Genomic DNA, 11796 nt, shown 5'->3' with positions numbered 1-11796 from the left:
ACTAATTTGTTACCAAAATGAAAACAAGTTGAAAAGAAAGTTTCTGTTTCTTTTTATACTAATCTTTGTCAAAGAAAACACTTGTTTCAAATCTCACATAAAAATATATGGAAATCATAAACACAATGTGTGTAAGATATTTATACAGCACATCTGGAAACAAAAAAACTAAATCCACATTAGACACAGATTCAGAGTGTGAAGTTCAAATCATATCTTTCCCAGGAGTGTTCGTGTCCATCACATCCCAGTGGAGGTCGTTTCAGAAGAGTCTCGTCCCGTTAGTGTTCAAGCGGCGCTCTGAACGAGCAGCAGGTTCCTCTTGTAGCACTCGAGGCTGCAGAGAGGAACCCCGGTCGTAGAGCACGAGTATTTCTTCAGGTTAGAGCAGCCGCTAACTCCGCAGCTCGACGGGGCCGGAGGTGAAGGAAGGGGAGGAGCCGGCGCCGGAGGATGGACCCCTGTGGGGAAGGAGATAGCCAGGCCCAGGGCGGTGTCGCTGTAGCGGATCATGGGGCTCTGGTTCAGCTTGGACCTCCTGTCCTTCATGCTTTTGATCTTGGCCTTGCTGGTTTTTGTCAGTCTCTCTATCGTCTGGTTCTTGCTGTCCTCGGCCTTTTTGGCGGCCTGCAGGCGCCTCTTTCGAGCTCGCTCCTCCCGTTTCTGCATCATCTCCACGGTCATCTCCTTCTCCTTGTAGCCCATAGGCAGCTCCAGGAGAGGCTGGATCTGCTGCTTGTGCAACAGGGCTTTCTATAGAACAGAAGAAAAACAGGAATAAATGCTTAAGTCATTTTTCATCAATTGCAAAATGACACCCTCACGTTTCCTGCGTCTGCTCCTCACCTGTCGGGCTGTGAGCAGAGACTCATCGATCTCCTTCTTCAGCTCCCCGTTGTCGTCCAGCTCTCCCTTCTCCAGAGCGTCCAGCCACCTCTCCTCCTCGTCCACAGGCGCTCCCAGCATGGAGTCTGAATCCATGTCCGGCATAGGAGATGTGGCCAGGTTGCTGTCTTCATCTGAGGACGGATGAACGAGATAAACAAGAGGGATTTATTGTACAACTTCATATTCAGTAGCTGTTTTCACACATGAACTCTGGAAAGTGTCCACTGAAGATCTATGAGCTCTTGGAACTCACCCAGCCAGGCTCGATATTGCTCCAGAGGCACAGAGGGCGGCTCGTCATCATCGTCGTCATCATCAGAATCAGAATCATCAACATTGTTATCGATGATCATCAGTGGTGAGGGAGGACGTGCGACACCGGGATGCACAGTGAAGGTGGGAACGCTGAAAACAGGAAAATAGACCAATGGTTGTGAGAAATGATGGCTTAAAAGGGAAGATGTTGACATCAGGCCAAGTCGTCTCTCACCTCTTGGTCCCCAGCGTCTGTCCTCCCAGTTTGATCTTGAGTCTCAGCTGTGGAGGAGGCCGGGGGACGACCACGGGCTCGGGCGCCGGCGCCTCGGGGAAGCTGTGGTGCTTCCTCTTGTGCTTCTTGTGCTTTTTGTGTTTCCGCTTGTGAACGCTGTGGAGACTGGAGCTGCCTTCGCCTGCAGGGACGAGACGGAAACACAGGAATATGAACTGTGTTTTATTTTACAGCTGGATTATCTGCTAAAATCTTATTTATTGTCATTTCCTTTAGATGGACCTAGGGTTTGGGGATTTTTGTTTTTTTTCCTCAGAATATTGAGTACTGTAAAATTTGAGGCAAAATAAAAAACATACAACAATTCTGTTTATTTATCTTAAACAGGCTCCTGCACAATTTCAAACATTGGGACTAGACACTGTTGATAGTAACAAGGTGATCACACTATGCGCTTTAATCAAAATACTTTAAAAGTAAGTTTAGCCTTAAACAGATGTGTCTGTATACAGTTTTCATGCTTCTTATTTTTACCTGAAGATACATGTTGGGATCATTGGACATTTGAGGTATTTCACATATTTTAACTGTTTAAATAAATGATGCATAACTGAATGAAACTAATGCTCAGTGCAGGTTCTGTTGTTTTATAACTTTAACTGGAGAGGAACCATCACACTGGGTCTCTGTAAAGTGGCTCGTGACGGGAAGCTGCAACTAATGTGCATTTAAATGTGAATAATGTTGGAAACTCACCGAGAAACCTGGGGTGAATCATGTCTTTCCTCTTCCCCATCGAGTCGCCGAGTCAGCAACCCGGAGGCCTGAGCAGGAGGTGCAGAGAGCAGCAGGAGGAGCAGGAGGAATCAGGAGGAGCAGCGGCTCTACATGACAGAACACAAATGTCCGAGCTGCAGCCAACACCTAAACACACCTGCAGCCAATAAACTAATATCAATGAGACGTTCACGGACACAGCAGGTGTCAAGTGAATCAATGAGTTTCAGTTCGTTCTGCACAGATTCAGTCAAATGCAAGATGCTAACTGAAAGATGCTAACTCACAGGAGGAGGTGCTCAGCGTTACCCTATCAATCCAGGTGCTAGCTATCATTAGCTAACATGTAGCTAGCGTTGGTAAGGAAGTTCCGGCTGAGACAGAAACCAACGAGCACGGTTACAGAATGAAACGCGTGCGGGTCGTGGTTAGCCCAAACAAGCTAAGCTAGCAACACGGAAGTTTCTGTCACTCCACAGCCGACGCTTGGTCGCCCTCTACCGGGGAAGAACCACCCGACGACGCCCGAAGAAGCTAACTCCCAACCGGTAAGAGTTCACAGCCATGTTTCTCTTTCATTTGGTTTATGCTAGCTAGCTACATGCTAACTCCTATAATAACAACATGTGAAAAGGAGGAACTCTAGCTGTAGTTGTGTTTTGAACGCTTGGGTTATGTAGTTCTTTCCATGTGGGGTGCTTACTGGCTATCATGCGTATCCACGTGTGGAATACTACATTACCCAGAAGCCCCGTGGCGCCTAGTGTTTGGTGCCGATAGCCTGGGCAGCAGGGGGCGCTGTGCACTCGAACACGTTGGTTTGCGCCGCTCCAGTTAAAACCACAGAAGAAGAGAATCACAGCACGTTAGGTAAGGTCGGTGCAGAAGCTCAGTGTGACCCGGTCAATGTCGGAGTTTATGTTTAATAAAACAACTTTTAAACTTATAGATTCATAACCACGTGGTGGCAGTAGAGTCCTGGTGAGTGTGAGGCCCGTTTGAGCTCGAGTTAATTCACTTTAACTCGGGTTAAAGCCAAACTAACACGAGTTCAACACGACTCAGATTAACACTCCAGGATTTATCTCGTGTGAACATTTATTTATTTGTTTTTTTGCATCAAATGTATTAATTCAAAACCTCAAACGTGCATAGTTTTTACATTCATTTATGAATGAAAAGCAGCAGATATTACAGGAAGTAAACATGGTATCGATACTAAACTACCTGGATCTGTGTTTACAGCAGCTTCCCTGCTCCTGTAGAGTTCCTGCACCTGTTGTCATGCAGACACATTAATCATTATGCATTAATCCTCCATCTTTCTCAAACCAGACAGACCTGATCTTTCACTGTTGGCCTCAGGAACAGGTGCAGCCTCCATGGGTTCGGGCACTAAACAGTTTTCTCTGCCTCTTCCTGCAGGAATCATGAATTACGCTCGGTTCCTGACGGCTGTTAGTGCGGCTAGAAAACCCTCGGCCATCCGGATGCTGAGTGAGTGTTTCTACTGCTTTTCTTTCCATGTTCCATCTCAAAACTAAGAGGAGTTAGTAATAATACATCTTTGTTTCTATAGCACTCTTTTAAAAGCAGAGTTTACAATGTGCCTTGACAGCAAATGCAATAGTATTGGCTGAAATTATTAATGTTTTAAAACCAGATTTTGACTCGGGGACCCTCCTCCAGACAGATTAGTTAATAACAGCATGAGCCATCTTAAGCCCCTTATTATGTCAATTAAAATTGTGCTGCAGGGTTACATGTCCTCAAACTAATCCTCAGTAAAATTGGCACAAACCAGAAATGAGTTGTTGGTGCAGGTTTTATTTTTATTATGTTTCTCACACTAGCATCTTAGTTGTTCAGCTGGAATCTGTAACTCAAACCTCATCTTCTGTGTCTTCCCCTCTATGAAGCTGAGCTGCAGCAGCGGTCACCTCCCACCCTGATCTCATTGGCCGGAGGAGCGCCGAACCCCAACACCTTCCCCTTCGAGTCGGCGTCCATCACGGTGAAGAATGGACAAACCATCACCTTCGATGCCACAACGATGAAGAGGGCTCTGCAGTACTCCGCCTCTAATGGGTAAGAGAACTAAACAGAAATCTACACACTCTTAATAGCGTCAGTCAGAGTTTTAATGAAACTACTTTCAGCAGCCGAAGTGAGGCTACACTTGGGGATTTGAGAAATTAAAAAACTTATCAAATTAACTCTGAACAGCAGAGTGAGAGTCCTGTGCTGGAAAAGCTGAACTCATCAGTGTCAGAGGTGTTAATGAGAATTGTTTGTGTGGCCCTCTACGTAAGGAATTAAAATGAAATGGTTTAAAATACATATCCCACTTTTACTCCTCGCTGCATCAGAATCAGATCTTTTACAGCCGAGTGTGGAGCTTATCTTTTTACGACCGCCTCTGTAAACGTTGTCGCCTCAAATGATTGTTTCACAGGCTGATTTGTTGACTCTGAGTAATCACTGATAACGGGTATCAGTGGAGCCAGGGGCGTCGGGACAGTGGAGGCAAAGTGGTCAATTTGCCTGGTTCTCCTGTGTTTGTGTTTGATGTGAAATAAAAATCAATTGAAGATTGAAAAGAGGTTTGGTATCTTGTGTTCCCCCAGGTCCCTTTTGACTGGGGCCCTCAAGGTCATGTACAACCTCTCTGTTTATATTTGAGGTTACATGCCTGTGTCTGTGTTGCATTGTACAGTTTGATTTTTATTTTTTGTTTAACCTCTTTCTACCGTGTGCAGTGTTTCCAATATGGGTTATCTGCTTATTATCATGTGTAGTGTGTATTTATGAGGTACTGTTTTATCTACAGTCGTGTTTTAATCGTGTGTACAGTTGGGTGTGTGTGTGTATATATAATGCACATGGATATAATTATTGATTTAAGAGCTTGTTTTATTTCAGGTTGCCTTGTAGACATAGCTAGGGACAATGGATGCAATGTAGCTTATTCAGGTAGCTCCGGCTCATTCACAGTATTTTGTCTTATGGTTAACGAGCACTGTCCCGATTTAATTTGAAATGATCCTGCTTCTGAGGATAAGTCTGGACTTCAAATCCTACACCTGGTTATTACTGTATTGTGCTCTAAGATTTTTTTTTCTGCCTAGGATCCCAGAACTGCTGACGTGGATGAAGAACCTGCAGAAGAACCTCCACAATCCACCGTCCGCCAACTACACGGTGGAGAACGGCCAGATGGACATGTGTGTGACCACCGGCAGCCAGGAGGGGCTCTGTAAGGTACTGACCCCCCCCCAGCTGCAAATCTGCTCCATACTTTCTCTCATTCTGATGTTAGACCACCGCTGTTTTTGGGCCTTTAGGTGTTTGAGATGCTGGTGAACCCCGGAGACAACGTCCTGCTGGATGCTCCCACGTATTCAGGGACACTGGCAGCGGTGAGAGCTCTTCATTTTATAAGTATCTACTTGTTTGACTGACGAGACACTAGGGCTGCTCAATTAATCGGAATATAATCGTGATTACGATTATTGGATCAAACGATCTCCAAACTACTATAATCGAATTGAAACGATTATTTTGCATTTTATATATTGAGAGGAAATTTCAAAGTTCTCAGTTACAAAGTGTTTTTATGGAGAGTGTAAGGGTTGCCATCATTAAGGGTTTGAATAACCAGGCACCGATATCCTGCATGGTTTCACGGAGAAATAAGACACGCAGCCGTAATAGGTGTTTACCGGAACCGGAAGTGACTGGTACTTCCGGTTAGTCATTTAAAAAAAAAAATAAGGGCACAAATTAATAATCGTTTGAATAATCGTGATTTCGTTTTTGTCCAAAATAATCGTGATTATGATTTTTTCCATAATCGAGCAGCCCTACGAGACACCTCCAGTAACAGAAGCTGCTCCAGTCTTGTGACCTGCTGCTTTTACTCTGTAGCTTCACCCACTCGGTTGCAACTTGATCAACGTTCCCAGCGATCAGCACGGCATGCTACCTGCGGGCCTGAAGGAGGTGTTGTCTCGGTGGGACCCGTCGGAGGTCCACCAGCCCGGCAGCACCGCTCCCAGAGTCCTCTACACCATCCCCAACGGAGGAAACCCCACCGGTGCCTCCATGACGACTCAGAGGAAGAAAGAGGTGTACGAGGTTTGTCTCCACCTGTAAAGTGAATGAATCACGCTGAAATCTGAAATGTATGCAAAGCTATCAGCGGAACACCGACTCCTCTAATTAGAGCTTGTTGTGAGGCGGATTTCCCTGCAGATTCAGTCATTTTCTATTAACGTGCTCTGGTCTTTCTAACAGCTGGCCCGGCAGTACGACATGCTCATCATCGAGGACGACCCGTACTATTTCCTGCAGTTTGACAAGGTACAGAAAGAGTTCACTCACCTGCTGTGTGTCTGAATGTGCTTTCACATGACAATACATGGAAATAAGAACATTAGTTGAGTTGTCTCCTTTTTAAGTGTTACTTCAAGGTCTGATCTCACTGATTTTTAAGTTGAATTATTGTGAATTGAGGCAACAGTGTGACTCATGTTGTGTCTTTGTTTGGCAGCCGTGGAGTCCCTCGTTTCTCTCTATGGACGTCGACGGGAGAATCATCAGGACAGACTCCTTCTCTAAGATCCTGTCTTCAGGGTGAGTGTGTCTGTGATTATTTGCTTTTCTTAAATACCATGTGCATGTGACTGCTACAGCACAGTGTTTGTGTGCTTCCTGCAACTGGGTGTGTTTTTCCATTTTAACTTCAGCTGGGAATTAAACGTGTGCAGGATAAAGCTGATTTTGTTTATAGGAAAGAAGGCTTCTCGTGTATTTGGAAAAATGTACATCTTAATGTTCCACTACTTGAATACACTTCTAGATTTAAGACCTTTTTTTTTAAGTTAAGGTTTTGCAGATGCATGTTTATTAGGAATTCAAATCCACTTGTATGCATTAAGTCATGCAAATTGAGTGCAGTGTAAGAACATACAAGCAATGTGCGAATTCTGTGTATAGTAGATTCAGAGCCTCGTGCAGGTAAATGTTTCTGGTCCTCAAGGGTCATGTTCTAGGTTGTAGTGTTAATAATTAAAGAAATGTCAAGTTAAATATTACACATGATTCTGTGTGGGAGATGTTTAATGTTTTCCTGCTTCTGCTTCAGGCTGAGGATTGGTTTTGTGACGGGTCCCAAACCGCTGGTGGACCGGGTGGTGCTGCACATCCAGGCCTCAACCATGCACACTAGTACCTTCACACAGGTGAATCAACAATTAACTTAACTCCACCACATCCAGCTCTTTTCACAATCGCCAAATATACATTTTGCATTCCTGGTTTCCTTGCAAACCTCTTCCTGATTTCTGTTATTTGATATTCGTCCTGTGTGGCAGCCTCCATCTTGTTGGCGTGCAAATGTGCTAAAAGCAAATAAGTACTGCACCAAGCAAACCTCTGAGGCTTAGGGGTGGAGCAGTCTCTGTATTTGTGGAATTATGTTGTTGCGGAGTCATCAGTGATTTGTGTGCCAGATGCCGGTCGCACCCACCAGGCACGCCACATTCAAGCCAACACGAGCAGAGACTTGTCACACTACAGCTGAAGCCAAATTATTGGATTCATGAATTAGAAGCATCTGCAGAGGTTTTGATAAAGGATTAATTGGGATCAACCAGAGACTTGCTGCCCTTCTGATTCAATCCCCGCCTCTTTTTCTCTGTTATGGACTAGTATGTAGATAGAGACTCATGCTCGTAAACATTTTCCCACCACTTCTAGAGCAAATTTGATAAAGGGGGCTCACTTTCTTTAACATTACAATATGGGGTGTTTTTCCTCAAGAAATAATGCAGTGATCTGCATTTTTGTCTTTTTTAACCCGTCTCCTGTGTCCTTTCAGCTCATGGTGTCTCAGCTCTTGCACAGTTGGGGTCAAGATGGTTTCCTGCAGCACATAGACAGGTGTGTATTTCTGTGACACGTGTGACTGGTTAAGAAATAAACTGTGAATTGCAGCGTCAAATAAACGATACAGCCTCCCCTGCAGTGACGAATAAAACGGTTTTATTTCTTTATTCTCACAGGGTGATTGAGTTTTACAGCAAACAACGTGACGCCATGATCACCTCTGCAGACAAGTGGCTCAAAGGTTAGTCTAATCAGAACTTTACCTATAAAATCTCAGTTTTAAGTAACAAGGTGAAAAATCATGATTAACAACTGAGACTGATTCCTGATTCCTGACACCCTGGCTTTCCCTAATATGTGTGTGTGTGTGTGTGTGTGTGTGTGTGTGTGTGTGTGTGTGTGTGTGTGTGTGTGTGTGTGTGTGTGTGTGTGTGTGTGTGTGTGTGTGTGTGTGTGTGTGTGTGTGTGTGTGTGTGTGTGTGTGTGTGTGTGTGTGTGTGTGTGTGTGTGTGTGTGTGTGTGTAGACGTTGCAGAGTGGCACGCTCCATCAGCAGGCATGTTCCTATGGATCAAACTCAAGGGAGTCGCTGACACCCAGAGGCTCATCATGGAGAAGGCGCTGGAGAAAGAGGTCAGAATTCACAAACAAATCCTAAGATTGAACTCATTTAAACTCCAGGTTAACACGCCTGCTTCAACCTAACGTGCAAATGTACCCAGAATGCATCTGGGTGCCTTTGCCTCTGTTTCTCTGTCGCCCTGTTTGTGAGCAGATGTTTTATACAAGGGGAGGTTTTCTGTGTGAATAGAGGGAAAGATGGTGCATGTATAGAAGCCATTGTGCCTCTGAATGAGTGGGTTTATCTGCTGAGTGTTTCCCCTCCTACACACTGTCTGTAAATCCCAGGGAGCAAATGGCTGATTATTCATGTTGAAACAACCGGGTACAAGCAGGCTTCTCCCTGCACCGACGGTTTCTCTCTAGAGTCCAGGATATTTAAATCTCCACACACGACACAGTGGAGACTCTCAGTAATCGCTGGTGCTAACATGAGGAGGGGCAACACTTAGAATCTGTTAATTAATTCTGTTCGTGCTTATCTTTTTCCATTCAAAGCTGTAATTACTGTCTTGTGGGACTGAAAGATGCTAAGGGAAATGTTCTTAATTTGCTCTCTTGCCAAAAAGTTGGATGAAATATCAATGTCACTCATGTCTGCTCGATATATATAGGACACTGTCATCAGTTAGCTTAGCACAAAGAGTGGAAACAGGGGAAACAGCTAGCCTGCTGGGTGTGAAGATTAGTCCATTAGAACAGGACACAATAAAAGCAACTGTGTGGGGGGTGGGAGTTCTGTTCTCGTGACTTTAGATGCAGAAAAAGGTTGACTGTGTAAAAACTGGTAAATTGAAATGTTGATGTGTGTGTGTTGAAGGTTCTGCTGGTTCCCGGAGGCGTCTTCATGATCAACAGTGACGAGCCCTGTCCCTACGTCAGAGCGGCTTTTTCTCTGTCTACTCCGGAACAGATCGATGAGGTACAACCACCAATCATTACTTCAATATCTGTCCATGAAATGTCAATGGTACATAATGCAATCCTGTTCACATTATATCTATTCTATATAGTTAAACATTAAGTTGTTTTCTATTACTTTTTACCTTCTGTGGACTAATACGTGATTATTTAATTATAACTGACACTAACCTCTCAATTCTTCACCAGGGTTTCAGAAGACTGTCTCTACTCATCAAAGAAGCTTTGTGATGACTGTTCCTCGGTGGATGTAGGTTTTCTAGATTAATTTAAATATATTTTAATATTTGCTGCCCGACTTGAAACAAAGAAGACACTAAGAATTGTTTTTAAAAACGTGATGCTCAGTACTGATCCCCTTTGGATCAATGAAGATTCTAATGAATCATGGATTTGTAAACCTCTATTTGTTCTATACAGCAAAGATGTCTTTATCTTTCATCTACAAAAATGTAAATGTTTTAACTATCCTGTATTTGGTTGAGTTTCTATGTTTTTGTTCTGAGCCTCAAAACAAAATTATTCCTGATGAAAGGTTCCGATCACAGACATTAAATAAACATGGAGGTGATGAGATGCCTTGGCATAACGTCCATATTTGTATGCAGTCTATGATTGTAATGTAAGTTGATTCCCTGGTACATGGATTTGCAGAATACAGAGAAACAAACTCATTGGTCTTGTTCTATTGTTTTTTTTCCTCTTCTAGTAATACTGTGTTTGTGTGAAATTTAAAATGCATTGATGGTTTTATCTTTCCTGCCTTTGAGCTGCTGCAACAGGCGGCCTCCTTGTTTCCTGTTGACCCTGGAAAACAATTCTTATTTTCATCTGTTTTGAAACTTGCATGGTTGGAGTTCATGCTGACAACAGAGGCCGTTTGTTGTTGCAAACTTTTCTTTTCCTTTGTACAGACTTCCTCCCCACTGTGTGAATATGCAGCACTCTGTGAACAGTGTGTGTGTAACTCTCAGGAGTGTTTGTGTACAAGTGAAACATTCATCTTGTGAGGGGTGAGGAGATAAGCTGCTTAGGAATCAGGCGTTTGCTACACTTCAAACTCCTCTTGCTGCAGTAATACTTAAACCCTCAGGTTAAGGATACAATTCCACATTAAAAGTATACATCCACATCCCTGGATTTGAATTGACCCACTTAATGCTGGAGCAGTTACAACTATAGCAGTACCTTATATTTTATGTTTGTTTGCATGTACAACTTCAATGCAAAGATAAGTCTGTTGTGGAGAAGATGCAAACTTCAGCTCAGAGCTCTTCGCTGCTGTTCAGCTCAAAGACTTTGTGTTTGTCGGTGTCTTCACCTCCTGGTGCTGTTCAACAAATATCATCCGTTTCTTTTTGATTTTCCTATCTCTTCAAATGCCTGAAGAGGTTTTGCACATTCAGATGTCGTAGCAGTTTTTGCTCTTTGTAGATTAGAAAAGTGGGTTGTTTTTTTGGTTATGTGCACATACGATTAAATAACCTTCGCCATATTCTCCTTCTGAATATCAGTGCACCTCAAATCTAGCCTGTGTAACCCTGTCAGGATGTGATCTTCCAGTTGTGCTGTTTTTGTACAGCTCTAAAGGAGCTCAAGTTTTCATTCTCCAGGATAGTGTGATCTTTGTTTTACTTGCAAGTAAAAGCTACATGTGTTTTGTTCACATGACTCTAACCTGACAGACAGACACTACAGCCACTCCCTTGAATATCCATAGCCTCTAAACATACATGGAGCATTGTTGACTCTGGCTGTTTGCTGAGGCCCTGGTGCAGAGTGTCAATTTCAGACTTGAACTGTGGCTTCAAGGTCGGTCAGTCATCAACTGTGCCGCTCTAACAACCCGCCAGTACAACCCTGACGATATTTGAAGTTGCTTTGTTCAGTTATTTCCTCCCAGGAGTCTCTTGTGCAATTCATGTTTCCTTATTGTTCCAAAACAACCTTTTTTTTTGTGCTGCCCTGGATCCTGCTGTGACTCCTCCTCACATAGTCCACCCTTTCAGATTTGGTTGATGGGATGGGTTGTGACCACAGTCCATTTGCATGTGTGCATGTTTTAATCCACGTGCACAAAAAGATCCATTAACTGCACCACAAAATGAAATGTACTTACACTTGACCTTAATGCGAGCAAGGTTTTCAAGCCGATGACTCTAGCCAAAGTGCATTAGTCAACTATATCAGATCAAATTACAAAGTGAAAAG

At 43.6% G+C, this 11796-nt stretch overlaps 2 protein-coding genes across 5 annotated transcripts; one reads left to right on the top strand and one right to left on the bottom strand.

Annotated features, from left to right (window-relative positions):
* Window positions 1–126: 126 nt before the first annotated feature.
* Window positions 127–2790, bottom strand: ino80b (INO80 complex subunit B). Of its 3 annotated transcripts, none has more exons than XM_061066684.1 (6): window positions 2443–2790; window positions 2135–2312; window positions 1379–1559; window positions 1142–1293; window positions 847–1019; window positions 127–753 (listed from the first exon to the last, which is right to left on the bottom strand). In XM_061066684.1, the coding sequence occupies exons 2-6, from the start codon at window positions 2172–2174 to the stop codon at window positions 289–291; spliced, it is 1011 nt and encodes a 336-aa protein (XP_060922667.1). In that variant the 5' UTR covers window positions 2175–2312; window positions 2443–2790; the 3' UTR covers window positions 127–288. The 3 variants fall into 3 exon arrangements, with proteins under 3 accessions (XP_060922667.1, XP_060922668.1, XP_060922666.1); XM_061066685.1 differs by having other exon boundaries at window positions 2465–2790; XM_061066683.1 differs by having other exon boundaries at window positions 2135–2790.
* Window positions 2391–10259, top strand: aadat (aminoadipate aminotransferase). 2 transcript variants are annotated; one of them, XM_061066680.1, is made up of 14 exons: window positions 2391–2703; window positions 3581–3652; window positions 4075–4243; window positions 5284–5416; window positions 5500–5574; window positions 6083–6292; window positions 6452–6517; window positions 6708–6790; window positions 7302–7398; window positions 8037–8098; window positions 8221–8285; window positions 8570–8676; window positions 9485–9586; window positions 9775–10259. In XM_061066680.1, the coding sequence occupies exons 2-14, from the start codon at window positions 3586–3588 to the stop codon at window positions 9814–9816; spliced, it is 1278 nt and encodes a 425-aa protein (XP_060922663.1). In that variant the 5' UTR covers window positions 2391–2703; window positions 3581–3585; the 3' UTR covers window positions 9817–10259. The 2 variants fall into 2 exon arrangements, with proteins under 2 accessions (XP_060922663.1, XP_060922664.1); XM_061066681.1 differs by lacking the exon at window positions 2391–2703 and adding an exon at window positions 3021–3025.
* Window positions 10260–11796: the final 1537 nt, after the last annotated feature.

Source organism: Limanda limanda, chromosome 22 (genome assembly GCF_963576545.1).
Source record: "Limanda limanda chromosome 22, fLimLim1.1, whole genome shotgun sequence".
In the NCBI taxonomy this organism is placed as follows: Eukaryota; Metazoa; Chordata; class Actinopteri; order Pleuronectiformes; family Pleuronectidae; genus Limanda; species Limanda limanda.
Note: the sequence above shows the minus strand (reverse complement) of the source record. Positions and strands in the feature narration are given on the sequence as shown.

What these genes read in the sequence shown, in the direction of transcription:
- aadat (XM_061066680.1), top strand. Translation starts at nt 3,586, where the DNA reads ATGAATTACGCTCGGTTCCTGACGGCTGTTAGTGCGGCTAGAAAACCC. An exon ending in AGAAGGCGCTGGAGAAAGAG is followed by an intron (nt 8,677 to 9,484) that starts GTCAGAATTCAC and finishes TGTGTGTTGAAG; the next exon opens with GTTCTGCTGGTTCCCGGAGG. An exon ending in CTCCGGAACAGATCGATGAG is followed by an intron (nt 9,587 to 9,774) that starts GTACAACCACCA and finishes ATTCTTCACCAG; the next exon opens with GGTTTCAGAAGACTGTCTCT.
- ino80b (XM_061066683.1), bottom strand. Translation starts at nt 2,174, where the DNA reads ATGGGGAAGAGGAAAGACATGATTCACCCCAGGTTTCTCG. An exon ending in CAGACGCTGGGGACCAAGAG is followed by an intron (nt 1,294 to 1,378) that starts GTGAGAGACGAC and finishes TCCTGTTTTCAG; the next exon opens with CGTTCCCACCTTCACTGTGC. An exon ending in GCAATATCGAGCCTGGCTGG is followed by an intron (nt 1,020 to 1,141) that starts GTGAGTTCCAAG and finishes ATCCGTCCTCAG; the next exon opens with ATGAAGACAGCAACCTGGCC.